Genomic DNA, 26,622 nt, shown 5'->3' on the forward strand with positions numbered 1-26,622 from the left:
CAGAAATATTTTACAAGAAGAGTTCTCCATTCCTCTGAAAATAATAAAATACCCTATCCCACCAGACTTGAAATCCTAGGCTTAGAAAACTTGGAACTCCGTCGCCTTCCACAAGACCTAAGCTTAACTCACAGAATCATCTATTGTAATGTCCTTCCTGTTAAAGACTACTTCAGCTTTAATTGCAATAATACTAGTGCAACTAATAGATTTAAACTTAATGTCAACCGCTTTAATCTAGATTGCAGAAAATATGACTTCTGTAACAGAATCATCAGTGCTTGGAATACTTTACCTGACTCTGTGGTCTCTTCCCATAATCCTAAAAGCTTTAACCAAAAACTTTCTACTATTGACCTCACCCCATTCCTAAGAGGACCATAAGAGGCGTGCATAAGCGCACAAACGTGCCTACCGTTCCTGTCCTATTGTTTTTCTTTTCTTCTTCCTATATATATGCTTATACCTCCTTATATTTACCCATATATGTGTTTATTTACTATATAATCTTTTTGTATGATACCTACATATATTGTTGTGACAAAATAAAAAATAAAAAAAATAAAGTAGCTAGCTCTATTCTTTTCAAAGAAGAAAGAATGCTTCAGTGACTATCATTCATCCTTATCAACCTTAGAATACTTCTACTGAGCGTCATTATTGCTTTTCTCAGTACCTAGTTCTTTCTGGTTAACTGAAGATCCCAAGCACTAGTCCCTGCTTATAACGATTAATATTAATATTATTTATTATTAATAAGAATAAGAATAATTTTAAAAAGCATTGAGATTATTAAGATAACAGCTTTGAAAAACAAATTTAATTCACACTTTCTGCTTGTCCTGGCACAAGGGTGGGCCAGCTACCATTTTGAGAAGGCAGGAATGGAAGATGTCACCAGAAGTGGAAGCTGACATCCACAGCTGGGTTCTCTGGCTTAAATTCCATCCAAAAGTTGTGTTTTAGGCCCCCTGCTGTGGCTGGGAGGAGAATCCTGTTCACCTGCTGTGCGTCACTCTGTCATGTACAAATGCTCTGATTCTGCATGGTGCTCTTGTGGGAGGCCTTTCTTGTCCTTAATCTCCACCTTCAGCAGCTGGGCTGTCGGTCACAAAAGATAGGATCTTTGTGTGCACATTTCTTCTTTCTACAGGTTAAGTAGTGAAGCCATTTCTCTGTTTCTTTCTCTTTAAATGGGTGAAATGGAAAGAGTTCTGGCACGTTTCTTCCTTTTTGGGGGGAAAAACCGCAACCTGTGGCTGTGGCTTTAAATAAAGTAGCAGAGGTACAGTAAAATCATGAAAGTTACTTTGTTCTTTCTGGTTTTTATGCTGGGTGAAACTGACAAAGATTTTGCTAAGTTTTACCCTCTAGGTCTAAATGACAGGAAGAACTGTAAAACTTTTTAAAAACTAGTTCTCAAAAGACATAACCACATTATTATTTATTTTAACATTAGAGGTATTGACGAGGAACATAAGACAAGATACAGAGCTAAAAGGAAAAGAAATTAGAAATGAAAAGTACAAACTCCAAGCTTTCGCTGATGACTTAGTGTTTATTTTAGAAGAACCCATAGAAACTGGCCCTAAATTGATAAAGAAAATTGAGGAATGTGGAGAGGCGGCAGAGATGAAAATAAATAAAGATAAAACCAAGATGTTAGTTAAAAATCTCACCAACCAACAGAAAAAGGAATTGACAGAGAAAATTGACCTACAGATAGAAAAAAAGGTTAAATACCTTGGTATTTTCTTAACAGCTAGGTGTTCAAAGAGGACAAAGCTAATACAACAAATTAAAATAAATTTGGAAAGAATGTACAGTTCTTGATGATAGGGAGAATTGCAGTGGTGAAAATGAACATACTACCAAAACTACTCTATTTCAAACCACACGAGTAAAATTAGAAAAGAATTTTTTTGATGAATTAAATAAAATGACTCTGCAATATATTTGGCAAGGGAAAAAATTGAGAATAAAATTGAAATTATTACAGGATTCTAGGAATAATGGTGGTTCCCAGACTGGGAATTATATTACCAGGCTGCAGCTCTCACCTGGCTAAAAGATTGGGTAAACTTGAATAACAGAAGACTATTGTTACTTAAAAGGGCACGACTTACAATTAGGCTGGCATGCCTTTCTCTGGTATGGCAGAAATATGGCGCACAAATATTTCCAGAGGCATTATGTGAGAAATGCGTTACTTAACATTTGGGAAAAAATTAAACTACAACACTATAGGAAAGTACCAGTCTAGCTCTCTCCAATGGAGGCAATAATACATCCAAATCTTATAAATTGGGGGGAAATTGTATGTTACAAGGACATTTTAGATCAGTGGTTCTCAACCTTTATAGTGCTGCGACCCCTTTAATACAATTCCCCATGATGTGGCGACCCCAACCGTAAAATTATTTTCATTTTGAATTTATCGCACCTGAAGCCGTATTGGCTAGTGATCTGAACTGCTTGCGATTGCCTTGAGGACACAGGCATTAAAGCAGAGACTCCTCCCCTATTAAGTTTATCGTGCCTGAAGCCAGATGAGGCTAGCGATTTGGATTGATTGCAGCTGGCTTGAGAAGGAGACATCAGAGCAATTTCTCTCTTTTTTAATTCATCGCGCCTGAAGCCGAATTTGGCAAGCGATTTGAAGAGCCTGCAGCTGGCTTGTGGAGTCAGCCATTGGAGCGCGATTCTTCGACTCACAAGTATACTTCCCATATTTCCGATGGTCTTAGGCGACCCCTGGCAAATCGTCATTCGACCCCCAATGGGGTCCCGACCCACAGGTTGAGAACCGCTGTTTTAGATGAAAGAGGGGATCTTAAATCCAGACAACAATTGCAGAAGCAGGGGATGGACTAATCTTGGTGGCCATATTTGCAGACCCAAGCAAGGCACAAAAAAGATGTTAAATTATGGGGTGTAAACAAAGAACAAACAGCATTGGCCCAAATTTTAATGGGGATGGATGAAAAATTGATTTAAAAAATATACAATTATTTGCTGAACTATAAAATGGAGGGAGAGATAGTTAAAGAAACAATAATTGCCTGGGCAACGAATTTCAGATACAACATAGAATTAGCAAAATGGTTAAAAATTTGGGAGAGAAACTACAAACTGATGATAGCTATGGCATATAAAGAAAACTTTTACAAAATGTTTTACAGGTCGCACTTGCCGCCAGCAAAATTAGCCAAAATGTATAAGAACTCCTCCGCCAATTGTTGGAAATGCAACCAGACTCCAGGATCATACTACCACATGTGGGGGACAGAAAGCAAGGAGTTACTGGGAAAAAATTCATAAATAGCTAGAAATAGTAACTGAGCAACATATTGAGTTCAAACCAGAAACGTGCCTCTTAGGTATATTGTCAGAAAATTATGACAAAGCAACCATCTACTTAGTGTTACTTATATAAGCGATCCCGTTGCAAACCAGTAGTAAAGGTCAGTAGAACCCACCCCTGCTCTGGTTGTGCTTTATTTGCTTTGTTATCCTGACATGGCACTGTCTTTTCAATAATAAAAAAAAAACATAACCACAAAAGCAAAATCACTTGGCATTTGCTTTTCTCCCATGAGTAGGTGAGAAAAAGAAACAGAAAAATCCACCAGTCAGGAACTGGGTTAACCACCATCTGGGCAGAACACCTGGTTTTACTGTGGTGAAAAAAAAGAAGGGACTGGAATCTACAAAAAGTTTTCTTATGTCTGTTTTATTTCTAGCCATCTTAGTACAAAAGACAAGCTCCTAAAAGCTGTAATTTAGAAAAATCTTTTGTCCAGTCATGTCACCTGTCACAAAAAGAAAACTCCAAATTTGCTATTCCTGGCATTTACTGATGTAGCAATGTCTGGTTAGCGTATGACGTAATAAATAAATAATTTAAAAAATTGTCACCTTGTGCTTCCTCCTAGAAAACTGTGGATGGTAAATAACAGCTCTTCAGATAGACCCCAGGAGCAAAATATCTTCTTTTAAATTTGTATTGCAATATTTGTTTACAAAATGTATGTAAAGGTGAATTCTAATACAGGTAGTCCTTCAATGTATGACCACAACTGAACCCAAAATTTCTGTTGCAAAGCAAGGCCATTGTTAAGTGAGTTTCGCCCCATTTTATGACTTTTTTGCACAATTGTTAAGTGAATCACTGAAGTTATTAAGGGAATTTAGCTTCCCAGTTGACTTAGTTTGCAAGAAATTCACAAAAGATGATCAAATGACCCTGGGACAGTGCAACTGTCATAAATACGTACTAGTTGCCAAGCATATAAATTTTGATCATATGGCCACGGGGATGCTGTAATGGTCATTAAACATGAAAAATGATCTTACATCACTTTTTTCAGTGCTGCTGTAACTTCGGTGACTAAACTAAAGGTTGTTAAATCAAATGGTTGTAAAAAGAAGCAATAACATTGCATATAAACGCATGAAAATGTGTCTTTAATCAATCAGGCATTAGTTCAGGTTTTCTCCATGGCAAGGAAAAAAATTAAATCCTACCTTCTGTAGAAAGTTAGCACCCACCCCTTTTTTAGAAGAATGAAATATTTTAAAAAGGCAGGATAAAATATTTCCCCTAAAATAGAAATAAAAAATCTTAAGGGAGACAGAAATTCAGAATCCCAGCTCCAAGCAGATACTGAGCTGAGGTAGTTTTAGAAATGCAGATTTGGTAATCCATTACTCCCTGAGCAAGGTCTGAACAAAAGTAGGATTAACCCACTACCATCTAGCAGCAGAGCTCACCACATTGCACAATCTCCTAAGGACGTTGCATCAAACTTCAACCAAACCTAGCTCAGACAACTTACACAGCCAGGTATGGCCCCTACAATAGCCAATAGAATACATGTTCTTGCGCAGGAACAGAAAGCTCAAGTTCAAAGCCCAAGAGAAGGTATAAAAACCCCTCACTCTCAACTCCATGTGGTCAGCTGCACCAGAACCACCCATGTGGTTCTGTTTCATCATTAAACCATCTTTCCAATCAGCCTCCATGTTTCCAGTGCCAGCTTGGGACTGAACCAGATGGATATTTCTTCCAATAAGTTTAACTACAGAAAATGAAATTGGCTGTTTTTGATCAACTGTATCAAATGATGGAAGAGAAAGACCAAAATTGCAACTTTTATCAAACTTTTTTTAAACAAGGGGCTGTGATTATCCCCAATGTTAAACAAGGGGCCCTCTCCAGAATGATATACTATAATTTAAAAGTAAGGAAAAAAAGACATGGCAGCTAGTGTACTATTTTAGAACCAGCCTATAGCTCTTTTCATATGAATATATTTCTCATTAGTAAGAAAGTAAGATTTCCCTTGAGTCAAGGTTAATGCTTCAAGGCCTCATAAACCTCTTTGTGTAGATTCCTGGGCAGCAGTACACAACTGATTTGCTACTGTCATTATCCAGGATGCTTTTTTTTCTCTTTCCACTTCTCAGTGTAGCATACAAAAATCTCTCAGATTTTCTAGAAATTTTTATCTCTATGTACTAACCAGATCTAACCCGGCTTTAACATTTTGGAGATCAGTCATGGCCAATTAAGAGCTGCCATCTGTTGCAACATTGCCTGAGAAGGGCTTAATTATTTTAGAGATGGATAATTTTGTCAATATTAGTTCAGTTTCTTTTCTTTTTTAGATCTTACGTTTGTTTTAGCCCATTTCTTTATTAATTGGTTAGCATATGCGCTCAACATGAAAAGTGTTCGTGTACTTTTCTCTAGTTTGCTTTTGCATTATTATTTTCATATTTGTATTTTTCTGCATTATGTAGTTTTGTAACTGTTTCACATACCAGTTCCTTGTCCCTAACGTATTGTTCAGAAAAGTGAAATACGGTGTTTGGAAGGATTATTGGGTTTTGGTTCAGCTGTTGATCTGAGAATTGCTCATTTACAAAAGCAAAAACACAAAGAAAAACAAGAACCAATTGATTTCTCTTTTTTCCCAGTAATCTGAGAGAGTAAACCAAAACATTACCCGCTTTCCTTGTCCAGTGCAGGACTGTGAAAATTGTATTAAGCAAGCTTTTAATTCCAATTCTCCCCACCCCCCCTCCCCAAATTTGTTTGTGCTCATCCTTTCTCCTACTGGTTCCCCATATTGTTCCATCCACTTGTGAGTTTCAAATTTTTTTACTACTGGTTCGGTGGGTGTGGCTTGGTAGGTATGGCTTGGTGGGTGTGGCAGGGGAAGGTTGCTGCAAAATCCCCATTTCTTCCTGATTAGCTGGGACTTGGGACGCAGAGAATAGATGGGGGTGGGGCAAGTCAGAATTTTTACTACCGGTTCTCCGAACTAGTCAAAATTTCCGCTACCAGTTCTCCAGAACTAGTCAGAACCTGCTGAAACCCACCTCTGGTTCCATCTCTCAGGACTTATGAGTCCTCATAATGCAACACACATTACTTTTATTAACTGCTTCCAATCCTTGTAGATTTATACTTGTGAAATATAGCATTGAACAGTCTTCTTGCAGGTCTTTAGGCAGTCGTGAATATTTTTACCAATTTTCTTAAGCACCACAATTCAAATGGATCTTTGTTCAGCCCTTTTGATTAAAAAAAAATATCTCACCGATACATGCTGCTATTGAATGTATGCAGCTACCCATCTCACAAAATGTGATTCTGGGAAGTGCCCAATACACAAAAACAATAAAACACTAAGTGAAACGCGAAAAACAAAAAAAGATAAAATTCAAGATTGTGGGAAAGACAGCCATCCCTTAAATCACTTGTTCATCTCACCATGGTACCCAAAGTTGATAGAAAAATTGTATCTTCAGGGTTTTCCAAAAGGCAAGTAGGAATGGGGCCAATCTTACTTCAGGAGGAATGACTTCTACTGGGACATTAAAGGTGGGGGGACCATAGCCTTAATAATATGCATCTTTGTTACTAGTATAATATCTCAGCACTCTTCACCTTTAACAGGAATCTTTCTTTCTTCCAGCTGTCCAGGTGCATCAGGTTGCTTGAAACTATTGCTATTTCTTCCAGCAATTTTAATTCCAATGTCTAATTCTAGTCCAGCGTTTCTCATTTCTTACTATACTGTCTATACGATGTATATACAGTACATAATTTCCAACCATGCTGTTGCTGCATATTGCGCCCTGTTACTTCGTGATCAACAGACATATTTTTAATATTTAATATTAAGGATTACCCAACAACTTATTACAGCAGCGTTTATCCCTGGGAGCTGAAGTCCACACGTCTTAAAGTTCCTGAGGTTGAGAAACGCCAGTCTTCATAATCAAAAGCCAGTACTTTATAACTAAGCACAAAACAACTTTTCACGTCAAACTTATTCCCGTGCCACAAAGTCCTCCAAAAGCTAGAGGTCGCTTTCCGAACTTCCCATCCTTCGATCGCCATTGTCGCTTCAGGGTCGGCTAATGGAATGCCTGATGACCTTGTCTATTTTTTTTTTCTGCCTTCGCTTCTGAATCCGTTCGGGGCATTTTCCCCAACGCTACAACGAGCGGCTAAGGAGGGATTCGAGCTGGCCCAAAAATAATAATAACATTACCAAGAGAACTCGTCATAGAAAAACAGGCGATCGTGAAGGCAGCTCTCTTTGCCGCAAGACCCCTCCCCCCTCCTGCAATCCTGGCCAATCACCGCCGAAGCCAAGCCGCTGCCTCCTTCGGGCTCGTCCGGAGAGGCGCCCGAGCGGAAAAAGCTTTGGGCCGTTCCCGAGGCCGAGATGTCGACTAAGAATTTCCGCGTCAGCGACGGAGACTGGATCTGCCCCGACAAGAAGTAAGAGAGGCAGGACGGAGAAACCCGGCTCGGTTTTTGGCCCGTTGAGGCTACGGGAGGGAGCCGGGCGGTCCCCGAGGCCTTGCCTGGCTGATACGAAGCGACCCCGAGGTCGCGAGGAACGGGCGGGGTTTTTTGCCCCCTCCCCCTTTTTTTTGTCCTCCCTTCCCTCCCCCCACCCCGCAATGGGGGCCATTTTTTTTTTTTAGGGAGGCCCGGATGTAGCCCCGTGTTAGTCGCGGTCATTGCGATTCCTCGTTAGGCCTCCATCTTCCAAACGGCCAGCGCAAGGTCAGAAACCAGCAGCTTGACATTTCAACGGGAAGGATCCCGGTGTAAGATATTATCTGGGAACAATGGTAGAAGTAAGAATAGTAAGAGTAATAATAGTAAGAGCGCTATGAATAATAACTTCTGTGGGAGAAAATTTGAGGTTTATTTTTTTAAATGCGCAATGGATCGCATCGTCTCACGGGTTGCGTTTCTTCAACCTGCGAAGTGAATTATTATATTTGAGTCGTCGTCATCTTTTTGAACACGTGAATACATTACATAGGAAATGAACTGGGTAATTTTAGAAATGGAAGAAGTAAAGCTTTTCAAAGTCCTGCTAACTTTGGATTTACATTTAAAGTTCATAAAAGTGTGTCCGTTTGGGTTTAATTGTAAAGTGTTTTAGGCATTGCGTTACATGCTTCTAAAAAATGTGAAATCATTTTCTGATTTACTGTGATCTTTCTGCTTTTATGGGGCATGCATAAGAGCACAAGCGTGCCTACCGTTCCTGTCCTATTGCTTCCTTTCATTATATCCGATTAATATAGTTATTACATACTCACACTTATATATATACTTATATATTGTATAATAATTTCATGCTTATGCTTATATATACTGTGTGACAAAATAAATAAATAAATAAATGTGGGAGAATTGGTAGTGCTAGATAACACTGGTCTACAAATTGGGGGAAACTCAACCTCCCGAGATAAAATGTGTTGATTCTTACATATTTTGATTAGATGAATTAGAAAGCAGGTGATAAAGGTGCTGGTTGGCTAAAGTTTCCAACATATTTCACAATAACGATTATTCACAGGTGAGTATATTTGCCTACAAGGAGGAAGGTGTTTAATGATCATGATGCCTCTTAACTTCTCAACAAAGTATGATAGAGCAATGAAAATGGTACCACATGTAAATGTATAAATTTATCTTCACTTTGAGATTAAAGATCATTGGCTTAGCAAGAAGAAGTCAGTGCCTTTCACAGTTCCAATGGTGTGGAGGAAACCAAACCAATCATCTCCCCAGGGATGATCCTATTGCAGTCACAAGAGAAAAGCCAAAAAGCTCAGTTTAGATACTGAGTAAAAATGGAACCTTGTCTTTTAATCTGATGTTGGAGCTTGTCAGTTTTTCATGCAAAAAGCATGAAAATGTTACATGAAAAACAAATAAATGAATGGAAAGCTATGTTGTTAGTATGAATAAAAAGATACGTTTAAAATGATTGGTGTGTCACCATTCTCATTGCTATGTCACATTTTGCAGTGTGACAAGAAAAGCTTTGGAGCGTAATCACACACACACACCTCAAATTTTTGAATTATTTTGATGCAATTTTGACCTAAAACTCTTATCTTGGAAACTGGAGCCAATTAATACTCAGGACTTCATTTTCCTTTATTTCCTTTCCTTTATTACCCAGTTCTGGTAAAGTTAAAAGGAAATGGCATTATTTTGTAAGTGTGAATACCAATGTTTGTTTATAAATCATCTTAAAAAGCATGAGTTTGGATGAGTTCTGAGCTAATTTGCATTAGTTTGAACCAAAACTTGGAACTATTAATTTCATTGAAAGTTCTTAAAATAATGTTTCTTTTATTTGCAGATGTGGTAATGTTAATTTTGCTAGAAGAACCAGCTGTAACAGATGTGGTCGAGGTGAATATATCAATTGTGTTTATTTTGATGGGACTGTTCCAAAATTAAACGTACAGGAAATTGATTGATTTACACGCCTGTTTCCTACTTTCAGAAAAAACTACAGAAGCTAAAATGATGAAAGCTGGAGGGACTGAGATAGGGAAGACACTTGCTGAAAAGAGCCGTGGTCTCTTTAGTGCTAATGACTGGCAATGTAAAACGTATGTTGATCTTGAAACTTGAATTTATTCTTAGTTTAATCTTATTATCCTTTATTTTTAGGGGTTTTTCTGTTATTATCCATATGTGCCTCTTTTATAATTTGTTCACCCTATTCTTATACTTATTTACTCATAAGGATAGTTCATTGAATACAGAAGATCTTACTGCCAAATAAGTGCACTTGGGTTTACCGTGATAATCTATTGCTGTTCTGTAAAAGCACAGACTTAAATTGACTCATTTAGTAGATCCAGCAAATTGTTTGGTGCATTAAATAAGAACCATTTGGCAAGTGGGCAGCCTTTTAAAATAAAATTAATAAATAATAATGAAAATGTTTGCTGTTTCCATATATCTTTGACAACTTGTGATATCTAGTACAAGGCAATTGAATTGCTTTTTTTTAATAAAAATGGAACATTTATTTGCATTACTAATGAAGTTGTCAGTTTTAGCTAAATTGAACTTGATTTCATTATCTATTGTCTGCCAGCATTTGTTTAGTTTGATTTTACTGGTATTTTCATTGATATCATATGGAAATTGTGCTATTGCTTTAAAATCTATATATGATAGAAGAATATCTTTCAATTAAAAATTATTTTAAACATTCCAGTTCTTCAGGTGTTAGATATTTACCTTGTTAATTGCTCTTCTGATATTATTTTCAATTTTTAAACTAATGTATTTTTCTTCCCAAAGATGTGGTAATGTTAATTGGGCCCGGAGGTCAGAATGCAATATGTGCAACACTCCAAAGTATGCCAAACTTGAAGAAAGAACAGGTAATAGAATGAGACTATTGCCTTACACAATGTAAGCCGCCCTGAGTCTTCGGAGAAGGGCGGGATATAAATGTAAATAAAAATAAAAAATAAAAAAAATAAAAATAGCCTTAGTTAAACATTCTTTAAAAAATACTCTATGCCAAATAATTAATATGTGCAGCATGGCAGTGATCTGGCTCAAATAACTGAGTTGATTCATTTGGAATTTCATAGTGATTAGCTGCAGATTCTAAGCTGGGCTATCATATCGAATCAGTCTGATTCTGTGCACAGGAAAAAAAACCCATCAGATTGACATTAAATTAATTTAGGGACAACCGATTTAATAAAAGATTATCAGTTCATAAATTTGATCGAGATAAATTTGCTAATAGATTTCAGAGGAATTCAAGTCAAATGATACTAGTGGCTTCATGGACTGCCCCTCTCTTTGTATTAAGAAATATTTAGCATATGGAATGTTGAATATGTCCCAAGATCTCTGGTGATGCATCCTTTTATTTTTGAAAAGTGGATTGAGATGAGAACTATGAACATTGCACAATGCAGCAATTCAAGCTTGAGAGGTGTCAGAAAAGTTGAAACTTATTCTTAATAGAGATAGTTGTTGAGGGAATGCAGAATAGCTTGCAGTTTCAAGTTCAAGAATTACCATCATGGTGTTGAATAACGTGAAAGAATGCCTATCTGCACTTTCCTTGTTCTAGATTTCAAAAAATGCTCTGGACACAAAAAGCCACAATCCCTTGTAACTGAAACCTTTGCTTCAGTTGGGTGGAAAAGATGCCTTGTGGAGTACAGAAATAATATTACACAAAACACCGCTTAATATTGAAATTTGCTAATTTTGATTTAGAGTAATTTTAAGGAAAGTCCTTAATGTATGCTTGTATACTAGAACTTATTCCTGTGTCATGTGCTGATGCTGCATATAAACCCCCTGTAGAACTTTATAACTTGTGGAAATGTTTTGAGGGACCCATAGAGACTGCAGCATTTGGAAGGAATTTTTGGCTTCCTAGTGAGCATATAAGAGGATGTCCATAGCTGTGTAAATGTTTTTTAATGCCATGACAGATGGTGATTTTAAAAAGGGAAGGGAATGATTTCAATATATGAAAATGTTTCCTACAGTGACAGATGTTGCATCTAACACAAAGTTTGATGTGAATTGTTTGTATGTTAGATGCATGCTGCTCAAGATGTGATTTACATTTATAGCCTTAACAGTACTATCTAAACAGTTGGCATTTGTGGGACTGAAAAATGTGCATCTCAGTTGGTTCCTGGAACTGTTCCTGTCCGTATAACTGAGCTCACACATGATTTTGTTTCTATTTCTACAATCTATTCGTCCTCTCTGAGATTCTTAAGAGAGTCTTGTACCACAACCCCTACTCTGTCAGCTGCCTTGGCTTAGATTAGTTTCAAGTAACTGCCAGGAAGTTCTGTTGATGATGCCATTGCTTCTGTATACTTTAATTTACCTGCACAGTAAAGCTAATGAAATAATATATAGGTAGCTCTAAGGTGGATTTCATTTAAATCAAGTCAATTTAAATCATGATTTAAATCATGATTTAAATCACTAGTAAAAAGCCTTGATTTAAATCAACTCACTTTAAATCATAATTTTTAAAGAACAACTATCATCTCTGTCCCTTAGCAGCTCCTCTGACCCATTGTTGACTCACCAACAGTCCCAATATTGCCAACTATTCAGCCTCATGCTATATAACCAGGCTCCATTTCATACTGAATAAACTAAATTATTAATATATCTTAAATAGAAAACTATCTTTAGATAGATTTTTACTCCAAAAGCATATAATTAAAATAAATTTGATAAAAATAAAAAAGTCCAATTTAAATTTTTAAAAATTTGATATATATTTTTTTAAATCATTGATTTTTTATCCACCATGGATAGCTCCCATACCTTTGTTTTCTTTCCATTTTTACAGCCGTTTATACAAGCTAATTGGCACTTACATAGAAATCTCTGGTGTTTTTACTTAATATAAAATAACATGTCATATCCTTGAGTATTGGTTTAGTTTTTGAAGTTTTTGGAAACTTCTTTTTGTAGGATATGGTGGGGGCTTCAATGAAAGAGAAAATGTTGAATATATAGAACGTGAAGAGTCAGATGGGGAATATGATGAGGTGAGTGATACATACCTGTATGTAATGAAATGTTACTTTTAAAATATACTAATAAGAAAACTCATTCCTAAATGTATTCCTTTAGTTCTAATTCATAAATATAGCTCTAAAAATTCAGTTATATTTTTATGCTGAAATAATAAATTGGTTTAACATTACCTGAAGAAGGTTTTAAAAGTAACCTCATAGGCTGTAACATCATAAGGCTTAGCTTTAATATCTTTATAGAGGAATAAATTCCTGAGGCATGGAATAAGCCATAAAAGCATGGAGTACAAATACCAAATTTGATTTTTATTTAGTAAAAATTGGTATTGTGATTATACTTAATATATTTCATAATTTCATAAAATGAGTCCTTCGGGAGAAGGGCGGTATAGAAATCTAATAAATAATAATAATAATAATTTCCATTAATTCAATTTGTACACCAAATTACTTTTTTGCTTGAGAGGAAAATTGTGTTGAATTTAACCAAAAGGAGTAAACAGAAAAAATGGTTAAAAGAAAAAAAAACTATTCTGGAGATATTACAAGGTAGGCAAAAAGTTAGTATTAATTCCATTAATGAATAAACTGCCTATAAATAAGGAATTCTATTAGTAAAAATAATGGATCCTTGATATAAAAGCAGACCATTTTTTCACATACAAACTCATCTCTTGCCTGCATCTATTATGCATACATATGTACACAAACATTTGTAGAAAGGGATTGAAAATTTCAGCTCAGAAAACATTAACCTTTACACTCCTCTATTAAGTTTAAGAGTTTGTCTTAAAATATATAGCTGGGCTTGTGCCAAAGTTAGATCTATTTAACTCAACTAATAACCTGGATTGTTTTGTTACCTTTTTGCAAAAAGAAAATGAGACAGTAGAGTCATTTGTGCATGGAAAACTGTATGCATATTCTGCAATAAACCAAAGTCTCTTAATTCCTAGGTAAGTGTGCTCTAATAGCTTAAATTTGTGTTTTGTTTTTTTTAGTTTGGCCGCAAAAAGAAAAAATATAGAGGGAAACCTGTTGGTCCTGCATCTATTTTAAAGGAAGTTGAAGATAAGGAATCTGAAGGGGAAGAAGAGGAGGATGAGGATGGAGATCTGTCTAAGTATAAATTAGATGAGGTAAAAGAAAATCTTCAGGGTGTAACACTCCATTCATACATGAATGTGTGGAATGGTATTAACCATAACTTAACAGCTCTAATATGTCAGAGATCTTTACTTTACTTTATCCAGCAAGATGGGAAACTTTAGCCCTTTTATTTCTGTATGGTAAGTAACATGCAAAGTCCTTTAAATTCTGGACTTTTTTAAAAAGTCTTTAGAAAATAATGTATAATTAAATCAGTTTTCAGTAAATATTAAAAGTGTGTTTGTACATTTAGGGATGAAATGGCTATTAATGCTTGGGGAGAATAGTTAAAAATTGTTCTACAAAACGGTTGTGTATATTTAAACATCTTTTTGTTTGGTCCTCGGGAACTTTCAAAAGTTAAGGAAGCAAATATACAATCAATTGAAAAATTATTTTTAATTTGTGTTTATGTTTTATTACATATGCTGCCATGAGTCACTTAAGATGGACTGCTATTGGAAACATACAAACACACACACACACACACACAGCAAAAAGCAGTATGAGATATGGTAGCTTAACATTGCATGAGAGGAAACAATTATTCTAGTATGAATTAAATATTTATTGAGTACGTATGAGTGTATGCATGAACTCCTAATTCCTGCCAGTTAAATAACTTCTTAAGGCCATTTTGATCTGCTTGACTAAAGAAAAAGAATTTAATATTTAAAGATTGTTTCTTTTTCCCTCAAAGGAAATGGTGTTAATAGATTGTATTTTAACTACATCATTCATTCTGCATGGAACTAGAGGTGATAGATACACAGTCAGACATGGTTATTCTGTGGCATTGTGATGTATGTTAGTATAAATGTAGTATCTGGCTACCTCAGTTTTTTAATCTAAATGAGATGTCCAATTCTTCTGTCTAAATCTAATATTTATAGAATTTATCTTTTGTTACATCATGTGAACAGTCTGCATAAATTTCCTTATCCTTATTGAGAAAATGTTATGGACATCCTCTGGGGATTTATTATCAGATTAGTATACCTACTTTTTTCTTAATGAGCATAAAAAGCTGCCAGCATTATTTTCCAGGATGAAGATGAGGATGATGCTGATCTCTCTAAATATGACCTTGATGGTAGTGAAGAAGAAGATTCTGCCAATAAGAAGAAGTCTTCCACTGCTAGACGAAGTCGCTCCAAGTCTCGATCTTCTCCTTCACGATCTTCATCTCGCTCATCCTCCCACTCAAGCTCAAGGTCTAGGTCCAGGTAAACGGGTACAGGTCAAGGGTAACGCCAGACAAAATGTCAGTATCTAACTTTCTTTATTTACATCTCTTTTGTGATTAACTTTTACATTATTTTTTTTGCAGTTTAAGTTAGTCTAATCAATCTTACGTATCCAACTGCAGGGATAAACAGCATTTAAGATGAGTTAATTGGAGGTGATTATTTAAAGTTTTATGACAGTTGTGAGTTTAGAAGCCATGAAAATTAAAGATTTGGTTCTTAATTTTAGTATTTTTGTAGCAGCTAAATATAGTCCTGCTGTGTCTTAGAGATTGTGTAACTTCAAATATGTTTTTGTTAATGGGCTGGTGAGAGGCAACTATTAATCTAAGTATTTAATGATCTGCTTATTGGCAGAAACTTAGTAAAAAGTAAAGTTATCCTTATTTTTAAGGGAAGGGATTGGATTTTAAAGGGAAGAAAGCTTGCAATTTATTTCAACTTCTAAATAAACAAGGCTCTCTATATACATATTAGCTCTTCCCCTAGTGAGCCTCTTAAAGAGCCTAGTTTTGGGCAGCATTTTTTTTAACCAAAAATAACACACCTCCATTTTGTATCAATTTTATGATGAATTATTCATAAAAAGTTGTATATGAAGAAACTCTCAAAACACAAATATAGTTATGTTTTAAAATATCCCTAAAGCAAAACTAAGTTGGATAAAAATGTAACACTCCAAGAAGGATTTTTTTTATTTCAGGATTCTGTAGTCTCCATAGTTTGGTGTTGTTGTTTTTTCATTGACTTAAAACATGTTTATATTATCCTCCTCAGCTTACAAATGTAGCCCAGGGCCTTTTATAGAATGAGCTTATTGGAACAAAATAAAATTTTCTATATCAGATTATATTTAGACGTAACGTTCTATAAAAAGAAGACATCCTTTCATTTTTGGAAAGGACTCCAGTACAGGGATGGGGTCCTTGTTGGAAACAAGGGAAGAATGAAATCGCTAATAGTTTCTTTGCCTCTCCATCTACTCTGGGGATCATCATCCCTGTAACATGGAAATTCATATGCTGTTATTTGTACAACTAAGAAACAACCTAAAACTCAGAGCCTAAAACTCAAGCTTGTAGACTCAAATACCCTTGGTTTTTATTTGCACATAAATAGCTTTTTCTGATTTATTGGCTCAAGCTTACATTTGAAAATCAGTAATAAATAAGCTTGACATGCAGGTGGAAAAATTTACTGGGGTAAATATTAACATTCAGAGATTTAATACAATTTGTTACAGCTCAAACAACATATGGGGGAATAATTCTCAATTTTATAGAAGAGAATATGGCTTGGTTTGCATGGTTAGTAAACACATTGTCCGACATGTTAATTCTATATATCATGATCTAAAATTAGGGAAAATAGAAGACAGCAATAATTACTGAATATAAATAAAGGGGAGGGTAACATTGCTAGAGGAAGATCAAGTCTTGAAAGGCTGTGTGGACTAAGAAAAACTGCATTATTTGTAACATTGATATTTGAGAAAGAAAAATAAAACATATAATCAATTAGAAATATTTGTTGCAAAAATAATAGAATTCCAAAGGACTTTACTCTTACTTGTTCATAGATGATTAGAAAAAATTACTGCATAAAGTTATCTTTTCATGATAACTAAAGGGAAAACAATTCAGGTTTTTGTAGATATCATCCAAATACTGTTACCAAACATTTTTAATAACACTTGGGCCAATAATAGGGCAGGTGGATCAAGGATCCTGAAGTTCAAAACTATTTGGTTACAAAATAAATTAGGTAAAAATAGTTTCTTAAAGATTTTAACTAACAGTACCTCATAAGGTACAGATTTTTATTCGATTGTTGAAATGGTGAACTCAAGTCACAATTTTTTAAAGATTTTTTAAAATGAATTTTTAATTTACGTTTTTCCAGATTTTAAAAAAAAATATTTTCTAAAAATTTCAAATATTGTACAAAAACAGTATTACTATACTTTTCATTATAAATATGTGAAGCCTATAATTAAAATTGTATAAAATAAATTAAAGATACCCAACACATATTAAATAACTAATGACCTCAACATGAGTATTTTTCTTTTTGTGTGTGTGTTCCTGTGTGTTCAGCTTAATTACTGATTTTTTCCCCCCTCTGGACTCTATAATATGGAAAATCACACATTATAGCTTACATCGTAATGAAACTATACTGAGGGGGGGAAAGGCTAACATAAGAATCATACATTAAACAAAAGCATAAAAAAGAATTGTGAATTAGAAATTAATTGAAATAGTATACAAATGTTTAAGAAAGATGTGAAGAATTATTTACTACAAACTGTTAGGAAAATCTTTGAGAATACACAAGTTTGAATCTTGGATCAAATGAGAAGTTTAAATCTATGCATTTTCTCTTGATGATTTAAATCAATCCATATTTGCATCCAACTGTTTCGGCAAGGCACTGCACTAAGCTGTCAAGGAGCTGGTAGAGATAAGGAACAAAGCCAGGAGATTGATTCAGCAAGTGAACTTTTGAACTTAGCTGATTTCTATGCTTTGCAGATAACCAGAAAAGCAAGAATTCTGGCTCTCTGGATGGGGATCTTGGTGTTTGACTAAAAAAGGAGATAGTGCTTAGAGGTGTTTAATTCTTTATGATCTTTGTTCAGTTTTGTAAGGCAGTTTCTTGAGTCAGATCAATAAGCTTAGCTAGCTAGCTAGACATACTACGATTTCCCAAGGAAAAGAATGTTTGGTTTTTAGATGAATATGGAATTCATGGTTCAGGCTTATATCTAGAATGGCCCCAGGTTAAGGAAATAGGGCTGAATAGTGAGCAAATACCCAGAGTTATGGTCCAGTGCATATCTGTCGATAATCGGACAAAAGGAAATTTCCACAAGGTAAAGCTGCTTAAGAATGGAACAGACTGGCTTAATAGGCAGTAGATTTTCCTTTGCTAGAGATGTTTAAAAGAGTCTAGATGGCCATCTGATGCTCTGTTACGATCCTATTTTGGTAGGAGGTTGAACTAGCTGATAATTCCCCTTTAAACTTTCATTCTGATTATATGAAAGAGCATTAAAAAGTACTATCAGTACAGCTATCATTATTTAACTCAGAGGTATGAAACTGGTGGCTCGCGGGCCAGATGCGTCACACGCAGACCATGCCTACCCCAGCTCCGCAAAGGGGGAAAATGTTGCAATACGTGACATGACAGCAGTGTGACACAGCGAGTTTGACACCCGTGGTTTAACTCAGCCTAAGACAGCGGTTCTCAACCTGTGGGTCGGGACCCCGTTGGGGGTCGAATGACGATTTGCGAGGGGTCGCCTAAGACCATCAGAAATATGAGAAGTATACTTGCGAGTCGTAGAATCGGGCTCCAATGGTTGACTCCACAAGCCAGCTGCAGGCTCTTCAAATCGCTAGCCAAATTCGGCTTCAGGCGCGATGAATTAAAAAAGAGAGAAATCTTTGCTCTGATGTCTCCCTCTCAAGCCAGCTGCAATCACTCCCAATCGCTAGCCTAATTTGGTTTCAGGCACAATAAACTTAATAGGAGGAGTCTCCGCTTTAATGCCTCCGTCCTCAAGGCAATCGCAAGCAGTTCAGATCGCTAGCCAATACAGCTTCAGGCACGATAAATTTAAAACGAAAATAATTTTATGGTTGGGGTCGCCACATCGTGGGGAATTGTATTAAAGGGGTCGCCACATCATGGGGAATTGTATTAAAGGGGTCGCCACATCGTGGGGAATTGTATTAAAAGGGTCGCAGCACTATAAAGGTTGAGAACCACTGTCCCAAGCAAAGGCTTTGTGCTTATTTCTTTCTTCATTGAGACTTTATGTCTGTTGATTCTTAATTAAATATGATGCCTCTTAACTAGATATGCAATATATGAGTCTAGATGTCCCTGTGAATTTTATTGGCAGCTACATACAGGTACCTCTGCTGAATTTAGCAAGCAGATTCTTCAGTTACTGGTCTTTTTTTTATTCTGCTATCTTTCAGCAAGGCCAACTTTATCAGGAATGAAATGAGTCAATCTATTTGACCAATGTCAAATACAAGGCTGTAAAATACAAGGCTTCACAATATGCTACTAACATATTGTTCCTCTATATTGATTCTGAAAAAGATACTTTATTATTTTTTCCAGGGGGTTTAATCTTTCATAAAGAATAATCAAAGTACGATTCATTAAGCAAGTGTGTTAATCCAACTCAGCTCATGAGAGTTTCCAGATCCAGTCCATTTTTAAAAATTAATTAAAGTATTTCAGATTGAAGTTTCTTGTCCTGTAAACAGCAGGCTGTACAAAAAGTTGCTTAATTTTTTTTACTACTCATCATTGTTTGCTGCTATTTAAATTAAAATAGATAAAACCCGTCATTAAGTTCAGGAAATATGTATAATCAGAGATACACAGCTTTAAAAATATGAATACTTTGATATATCATAAATCAGCAATGTTCCAGATGTTCTACAAACATTTTTCCCAAATGATAATGGATAAATATTGAAAATAACTTATTGAACTCCAGGACTGTGCCTAGAATCGAAATTAATTATGACTAAGAAGACACTTATTTATTTAAAAAGAAATCTCAGCGCATACTGGCATTTACTTCTAAATATGTAAAATAGGATTATGTCAGAACAAATCCTACTAAGGCTAATTTCTGAATAGATATATTTAGATTCATGCAACTTGGTTTTCAACAAGAGTTATTGAATTGTAATTAAGTTGCTTTCAAACTATTGTGGAACAGGTAACTTTAACTTGACTATTTTTTGTTTTCAATTGTGCAATTCTTACTAACTTACAAAATTCATTTTTGTCTGTGACTTACACATCAAAATCCATTGGAAATGTTTTTAAAGTTTAAGATAAATCTTTTCAAGACAATGTAATTTAAATTTACAGGTAGTCCTCAACTTACAACCATTCATTTAGCAACCAGTTGCAATAGCACTGAAAAATCCTTGCACTTACAACCATTACAGCATCCCCATGGTTACAGGATTGTGATTTGGGCACTTGGTAGCCAGCATGTGTTTACCGGTATGATGGCTACAATGTCCCACGGTCAGGTGATATCACCACTTGCGACCTTCCCAGCCATCTTCTGGCAATCAAAGTTAATGGGGGAAGCTAGATTAGTTTAACAACCAAGGCAAAAAAGTAATAAAATTGGGCACAACCATGTGACGACACATGACCAAATCTTTTAGTGGTGGAATTGTCACAAGTTAAGGACTACTTGTAATCTTTTATTATTATTATTATTTCTTGGCTGGACTTCAAAAAGACAATAAGCTTATCTTCTGTGATAACTTCCAACCATAGTATATGAACAATTATTTGGGAAAAATATTTCAAAAAGCAACTTATAACATAACCTGGAAGATAGATAAAAATAAGTCCTGCTCACTTAGCTTATGCTGTTGCTATTAAATGAAACAGCTATTTTAATTCCTAACCAAATTTTTGTTTGCTTCATTAAATCACTCGTGAAAAATGTCCCAGTGAGGTGAAGGAGATAAAATAATGTTAATATCAAATACTGTTAAATTAAAAACTTAAATTCATTGGATTATTGTTTTTCTGTTCCTCCCAAAAAGGAAATATAAATCTTCATGTTGTTTCAGGTCCAGAAGCTCTTCCAGTTCAAGGTCACGGTCTCATTCCACTTCCAGAGAACGTTCTAGATCTCGTGGGTCGAAATCAAGGTGAATGAGGTAGCAAGCTCTGCTTGTCAGAGGGAGAGACAGGTCACCATCCATACTACTTTATTATAACCATTTGCTACAAATGTCTTTCTTTTAATATAATTTTAGTAGCAAATGAAATTATATTTACTAAAGTAGCAAAATGATTATAACAAATTATCCAAGAGGGTGTTTAAAAATTGGGAGAGTGAAAGTGTTTATTTATTGTTTTAATTTATTTTTCACATTTTTAAACTACCCATTTTCCTCGAGAGAGAGTCTTTATAGGAGACTTTATGAAAATTATAGGAGAGGTGGTGTGATAATTATTTGAATTTTTAGAGAAAAGGCAGGAAATCTTAACCAACTAAAACGTATGTGTAAATTCAATTTACCATTTAGCAGGTGTTACCTGAATGGTAAGCTAAACTATATACATAAATGCTGAACGTTGAATATTCAATCTTAAAATAACAACACTCTTTCCCTATTTCATACCAGTATACTCTCTTTAATGACTGAGCTAAACTTGTCAAATATAGGTAAAGTTGGCTTCAGCTCATTGTTTCTATTTTGTTTTACAGGTAGTTCTTGACTTAGGACCCCATTTGGGACTGGAATCTTGGTTGTTGAGCGAAGCGGTTATTAAGTGAGACATCATATGACTGCTTCGTTCTTCAGCCACCTTCCCAGTTGCAGTCATTAAGTGATCTCACGGGTCATTAAGCAGACAGAGCCCCAAGTATGGGGTTCCTCGGTGGGGGAAGCTCTGGGAGATTCCACTCAAGAACTGAAAATCACTCTGACAAAATCCAAGCAGGTTTATCAGCCCCTGAGTGAAGAAACCTACATGGCTATGGTGGGTCTTCTAGGACCTCCCCACCCGTCCCAGGCACCCCATGCTCATTCGACTCTTCTCCATTTTCTGCTTGGATTTTGGCTCATTCTTGTCTTTGGGATGGCTGAAAGAGTTGCCTGCTGAAGGAGTTCAGCTTTTCTGCATATCTGGAAGAGAACTTCACTGGCAGAATGTAGGACTCAGATTGTCAGGATTTGAAGTCCATTTCTGCAGCTCATCAAAAGCGTTCTGCTCTCGTCCACACACATGAAGGAACTCCTCTGGGAGGGTACAGGAATGGAGCTTATATTTTCAGGGTTTGAGCTTATTCTATACAGAGCCAGAGATCAGCTCCCTTCATATGCAGGAGGGCTTCAAGGGAGCTCAAGCATTCAAGATTTGATCTCCATTTCTGCACCCCACCAAAGTATAACTTCCCTCAATGAGCAAAAGAGAAATCCTCCAGCAGCATTTAAGAATGGAGCCCAAATCTTTTCAGTTGTTTCTGCACTTTCCAAAGAGCTTTTCACTTTGGAGACAGCTCTTGCAGCCAGCTCCCAAAGACAAGTGGGAGTCTTTTTAGAAGGCAGCAGCAATTTGCAACCTTCTCTGCCAGGTTCCACAATGAGGTTCTGGAAAAGCCGGCAAATGGTGATCACATGACCATGACTCTTTTGGAAACTGGTCATACAACGCGAACAGTTTGCCAAGCACCCAGTTTGTGATCAAGTGACTGCGGGAGTGGTGGTGCAATGGTTTTCGACAGCCAGAAGTGCTTTATAAACCATAAAGCACACTTTCCAAGGCTATCGTAATTCCAAACCATCATTATGTTGAGGACTACCTGTAATCTAATGGATCCATGTCAACTCAGTTAACGTTTTATTTTTTTTATTTTTTTGAGAAAATAAAAAACTAACTCCAAAGCTACAAGGCACAAAAATTATTAATCTGCCCTTTTCTATGCAATGTTTTCCGTATTTACTACCATGTTTTCCTGAAAATAAGACCTAATTGGAAAATAAGACCTGGCATGATTTTTCAGGATGCTTGTAAAATAAGCCCTACCTCAAAAATAAGACCCAGTTAAGATTGTCAACTGGACAGACACATTACCGTATTTCCCTGAAACTAAGACATCACCTAAAAACAAGCCTTAATGTGCCTTGGAGCAAAAATTTATATAAGACCCTATCTTATTTTCTGGGAAATACGGTAATGAGGCCAAACGTTTTGTGTCAAGAATTGGCAGACAGAAAATAGACATTTCCTTTCGTTTGAACGATTATATGATCTTGCGGATGAATGAATCAGTCTGAAATGTTACTGCTTTATATCTCTGACCTTTATACTTCTTCAGGCTGAAATAATCACAATAAACATGGGGCTTTTTAACCTGCCTGTATTTGCAAATGCAAATATTTTACAGATAGTCCTCAACTTACGATAACAAGTGGGACCTGAACATTAGTCACTAAGTGATAACTCATTAAGCAAGTCGTCCGTGACCAGCCCATTTTATGACCATTTTTACTGCCATTGTTAAACAAATTGCATGTTTGGGTGAATCATGGCAATTGTTAAGGAAATTCAGCTTCCTCTATTGATTTGGCTTGTTGGAAGCCAGCTGGAAAGGTTGAATGCTGCAATCCCATGGCCACAAGACACTGCAACCATGATAAATGCAGGCCTGTTGCAAAGTACCCAAATTGCAATCATGGCTGCAGATGGTCTTAACTTCAAGGAAAGGGTCCTAAGTCATTTTTTCCAATGCTGTCATAACTTTAAGCTGCCGTTTAAATGAACAGTTATAAGTTGAGAACTAAACTACCTATACCAACATATTCTTGATGTTACAGTATATGACTGTTGCTGTCAATTCAGCCTAACACGTCCATCAGATATTTGTTTTCAAGGGTTTATTAAAAATATAGCATACTACATTATTTAAATTGATCCCCTCCTTTTTCTTGAGCATATGAGTAATTTGTTTCTCCATTATTTCTTTATCTTAATATTCAACCTTGCTATTACAGTACTGAAAACCAACAATTAGACCAACATAAAGAGCTTTTTATATTATATAGTCAGTTCTGGACAGCCATTGATGTGGCCCTAGAAAAATTATTTTAAATGGGTGAAGTTTAGGTCCCTGTTAACGTGGCAGTAAGTATTCATACACTAATCTGTATTCTTTGTATCTGAATTTATATTTATGCATTTGATATAGAGTATTGCATTTTTATTTATGCTAGGATTAAGTCTGATTTATTTCTTAATAAAGATCCAGCTCCAGGTCTGTCAGGGGTTCTCCAACCCCAAGGAAAAGATCTTACTCAAGCTCTCATTCATCATCCTCCACTGAGAGAAGCAGAAAGAGAAGCCGATCTAGATCTTCTTCTGGTGATCGCAAAAAAAGGCGAACAAGATCACGGTCACCTGAAAGGTTTGGGTTTTGTAGAATAAGAATGGTTGTTCTTTAAATGCTGGCTTTGGAAGAATCAAGGAGCAGAATATTTTAAGCTGTGTGTATGTTGTTTGTGTATGTGGAGTGATAGCCATTTTATTCTGTCTAGCTGTGGCTTTAAAAATATATATTCTTGCTACCTTTAATTACCAATCTTAAAGATAATTATACACATGCAATACAGAAAACATGTGATTCTTATAGCACTCTTGTAAAGTTTCATTTTTTAAAATGTACAAACTCTTCTTACTTGAAGAGTCTTAATTATGTGAACTACTAAGATGCAGACATGAAGCCCTAATAAGTACATTTCAAATCCTATTGTCTCTTCCTCTTTTTTTCATTCCCTGTGAGGTTCATATCACTTAAAACTTATTTGTTTGCATACTTTCTCCCATTTTTTATCTTTCAGAAACCGCAGGTCATCCTCTGGTTCCTCTCATTCTGGATCTCGTACAAGTTCCAAAAAGAAATAACGTTCAAAATTCAAACACATACACACACAAAAAAAACAACAGTCCATTGCATGAGACAATATAAAAAAGTTGATGTTTTATTTGGTCAGAAATGGTACATCCTGCTAATAGAGATGCATGTTTAATGGAAAACTGCAACTAGTTTAATTCATAAAACATGTAATGAAATATTTTAAGCCATAAATTGATCCGAGAAAGGAAAATATGTTATTTTTAAAAAAATTGGGCTTAATCTGTAACAGGTAGTTTTAATTTAGTCTAGTTTGAAAGTATCAACCAAGTACCATCCTGATCTGTTGCTATGTCATCATGTAAATTTCAAAAACTAGTTTCTGAAAAAGTTTAATTTTTCTTTGTCATCTTTTCAATATTAGTAGGCAGGAATGTATCTGAGTTTCAGAGTAGGATAATTCCCTAGAGGAACAATTATTTAATAGGTTTGTGATTTCTAACTGAGAAGAAACCTGGTATAAATTATTTCCTGGATATTTTGCAAAAAACCCAAATCTATCTGTATAATTTTCTGCAGAATTTTATAATGTATTACGTGAGGCACGTAACATATTTGATTCCATAGTCCTTCACTCTTTATTGACTCAGCAAAGTAATAACTGCATTATGTTGCAGATAAAATATGGAAATATATTCCTTTCAGGCAAGGCACCTATGTACCTTGATGGTACTCCTGCCACCAGAACACATTAGTGTCACATGGTGAAATTGCAGCAATAATTAAGAAAACCCCTTGTGTAAAACCTGCCTTTTCAATGATTTTCCAGAAGATAGTTTTCAGAACCAGAAACGATTTGTGCTCTGGCAGTAATCCAGTCCTATACAGGCCTGTTTTGGCCAGAATGCCATCTTTGAAAAACTACAAATAACAACTTGTTGAATTAACATCTACAAACTAGCCAAATTGGTATGATCTGGAGAAGCAGCATTGTTCTTGAAATAGTTTATACTAAAGAGTAGAAATCCTAAAACCTCACATCTGTTTTCAACTAATTTATGGCTTAACATGTTTCATTTTCACTTTTGTTTTACTATCAAATGTATTTGTTAAGTACTGACCACTCTTAAACTGATTGGGGGAAATGTATTTGTCATCTTCAGTCACATCCAAGGTAAGTATTTTAAGGGAAATTAACAAATCTAAGGAATAGGCTATGCTTTCAATATCTTGTGTTTTGGAAGATCTGCTTTGTAAAACAAACTGCTCAATGGCAAATGGAGCAGAACTGCCATCAACTTTTTCCCCCTTTCATGGACATCTTCAAGTTGATGGGGGGTGGGACTGATCAATGACATAGCAATAAGGCTTTGCTGTGTGAATATTTTGGATAAATTTTGCAGAAAAATATGCCTGTAATCCTATATTGCTTCCTCTTAGGTATCCTCTTTCTTGTGCTAAATTGTAGCATAGATTGCACAAGTACAAATAGTCTTGTAACTGTGCCTCTCTGACTTTTTGAAAGTCTAAAAAAAATGTGAAAACCAGATTTGCTAAATGCTACATGTTAACAATTTGCTAGTCTTGTGCTTTTATTCACAGTATTGTACCTAACAAATTTTAATCTCGGCATATGATAGGCTAGAATAACTAAAGGAAAATTATGGGTTTCATTTGGCTTGGATTCAAATTGTATTGGTTATATGAAAATCCAATTCTGTGGATGTGTAAATAAAGCATGCCAGTTTTAAAAATGTCATTTATTTGTAGTTTATATCCTTTCTGTTTTAATAATGCCAGATGTTGCATAGATTGCAGTTCATTTCATTTACATTCAGTATTATGACTTGAAACAATTTAAATTTACTTGAAGTTTTGATCCCAAGTAAACCTGAAGATAGACTAATA

At 35.6% G+C, this 26,622-nt stretch overlaps 1 protein-coding gene across 1 annotated transcript; it reads left to right on the forward strand.

Annotated features, from left to right (window-relative positions):
- Window positions 1–7,305: 7,305 nt before the first annotated feature.
- ZRANB2 (zinc finger RANBP2-type containing 2) lies at window positions 7,306–26,473 on the forward strand. The gene is made up of 10 exons (XM_058178611.1): window positions 7,306–7,801; window positions 9,696–9,748; window positions 9,843–9,951; window positions 10,655–10,737; window positions 12,830–12,906; window positions 13,896–14,033; window positions 15,091–15,269; window positions 20,924–21,004; window positions 24,106–24,267; window positions 24,701–26,473. The coding sequence occupies exons 1-10, from the start codon at window positions 7,746–7,748 to the stop codon at window positions 24,762–24,764; spliced, it is 1,002 nt and encodes a 333-aa protein (XP_058034594.1). The 5' UTR covers window positions 7,306–7,745; the 3' UTR covers window positions 24,765–26,473.
- Window positions 26,474–26,622: the final 149 nt, after the last annotated feature.

Source organism: Ahaetulla prasina, chromosome 3 (genome assembly GCF_028640845.1).
Source record: "Ahaetulla prasina isolate Xishuangbanna chromosome 3, ASM2864084v1, whole genome shotgun sequence".
Classification (NCBI taxonomy): domain Eukaryota; kingdom Metazoa; phylum Chordata; class Lepidosauria; order Squamata; family Colubridae; genus Ahaetulla; species Ahaetulla prasina.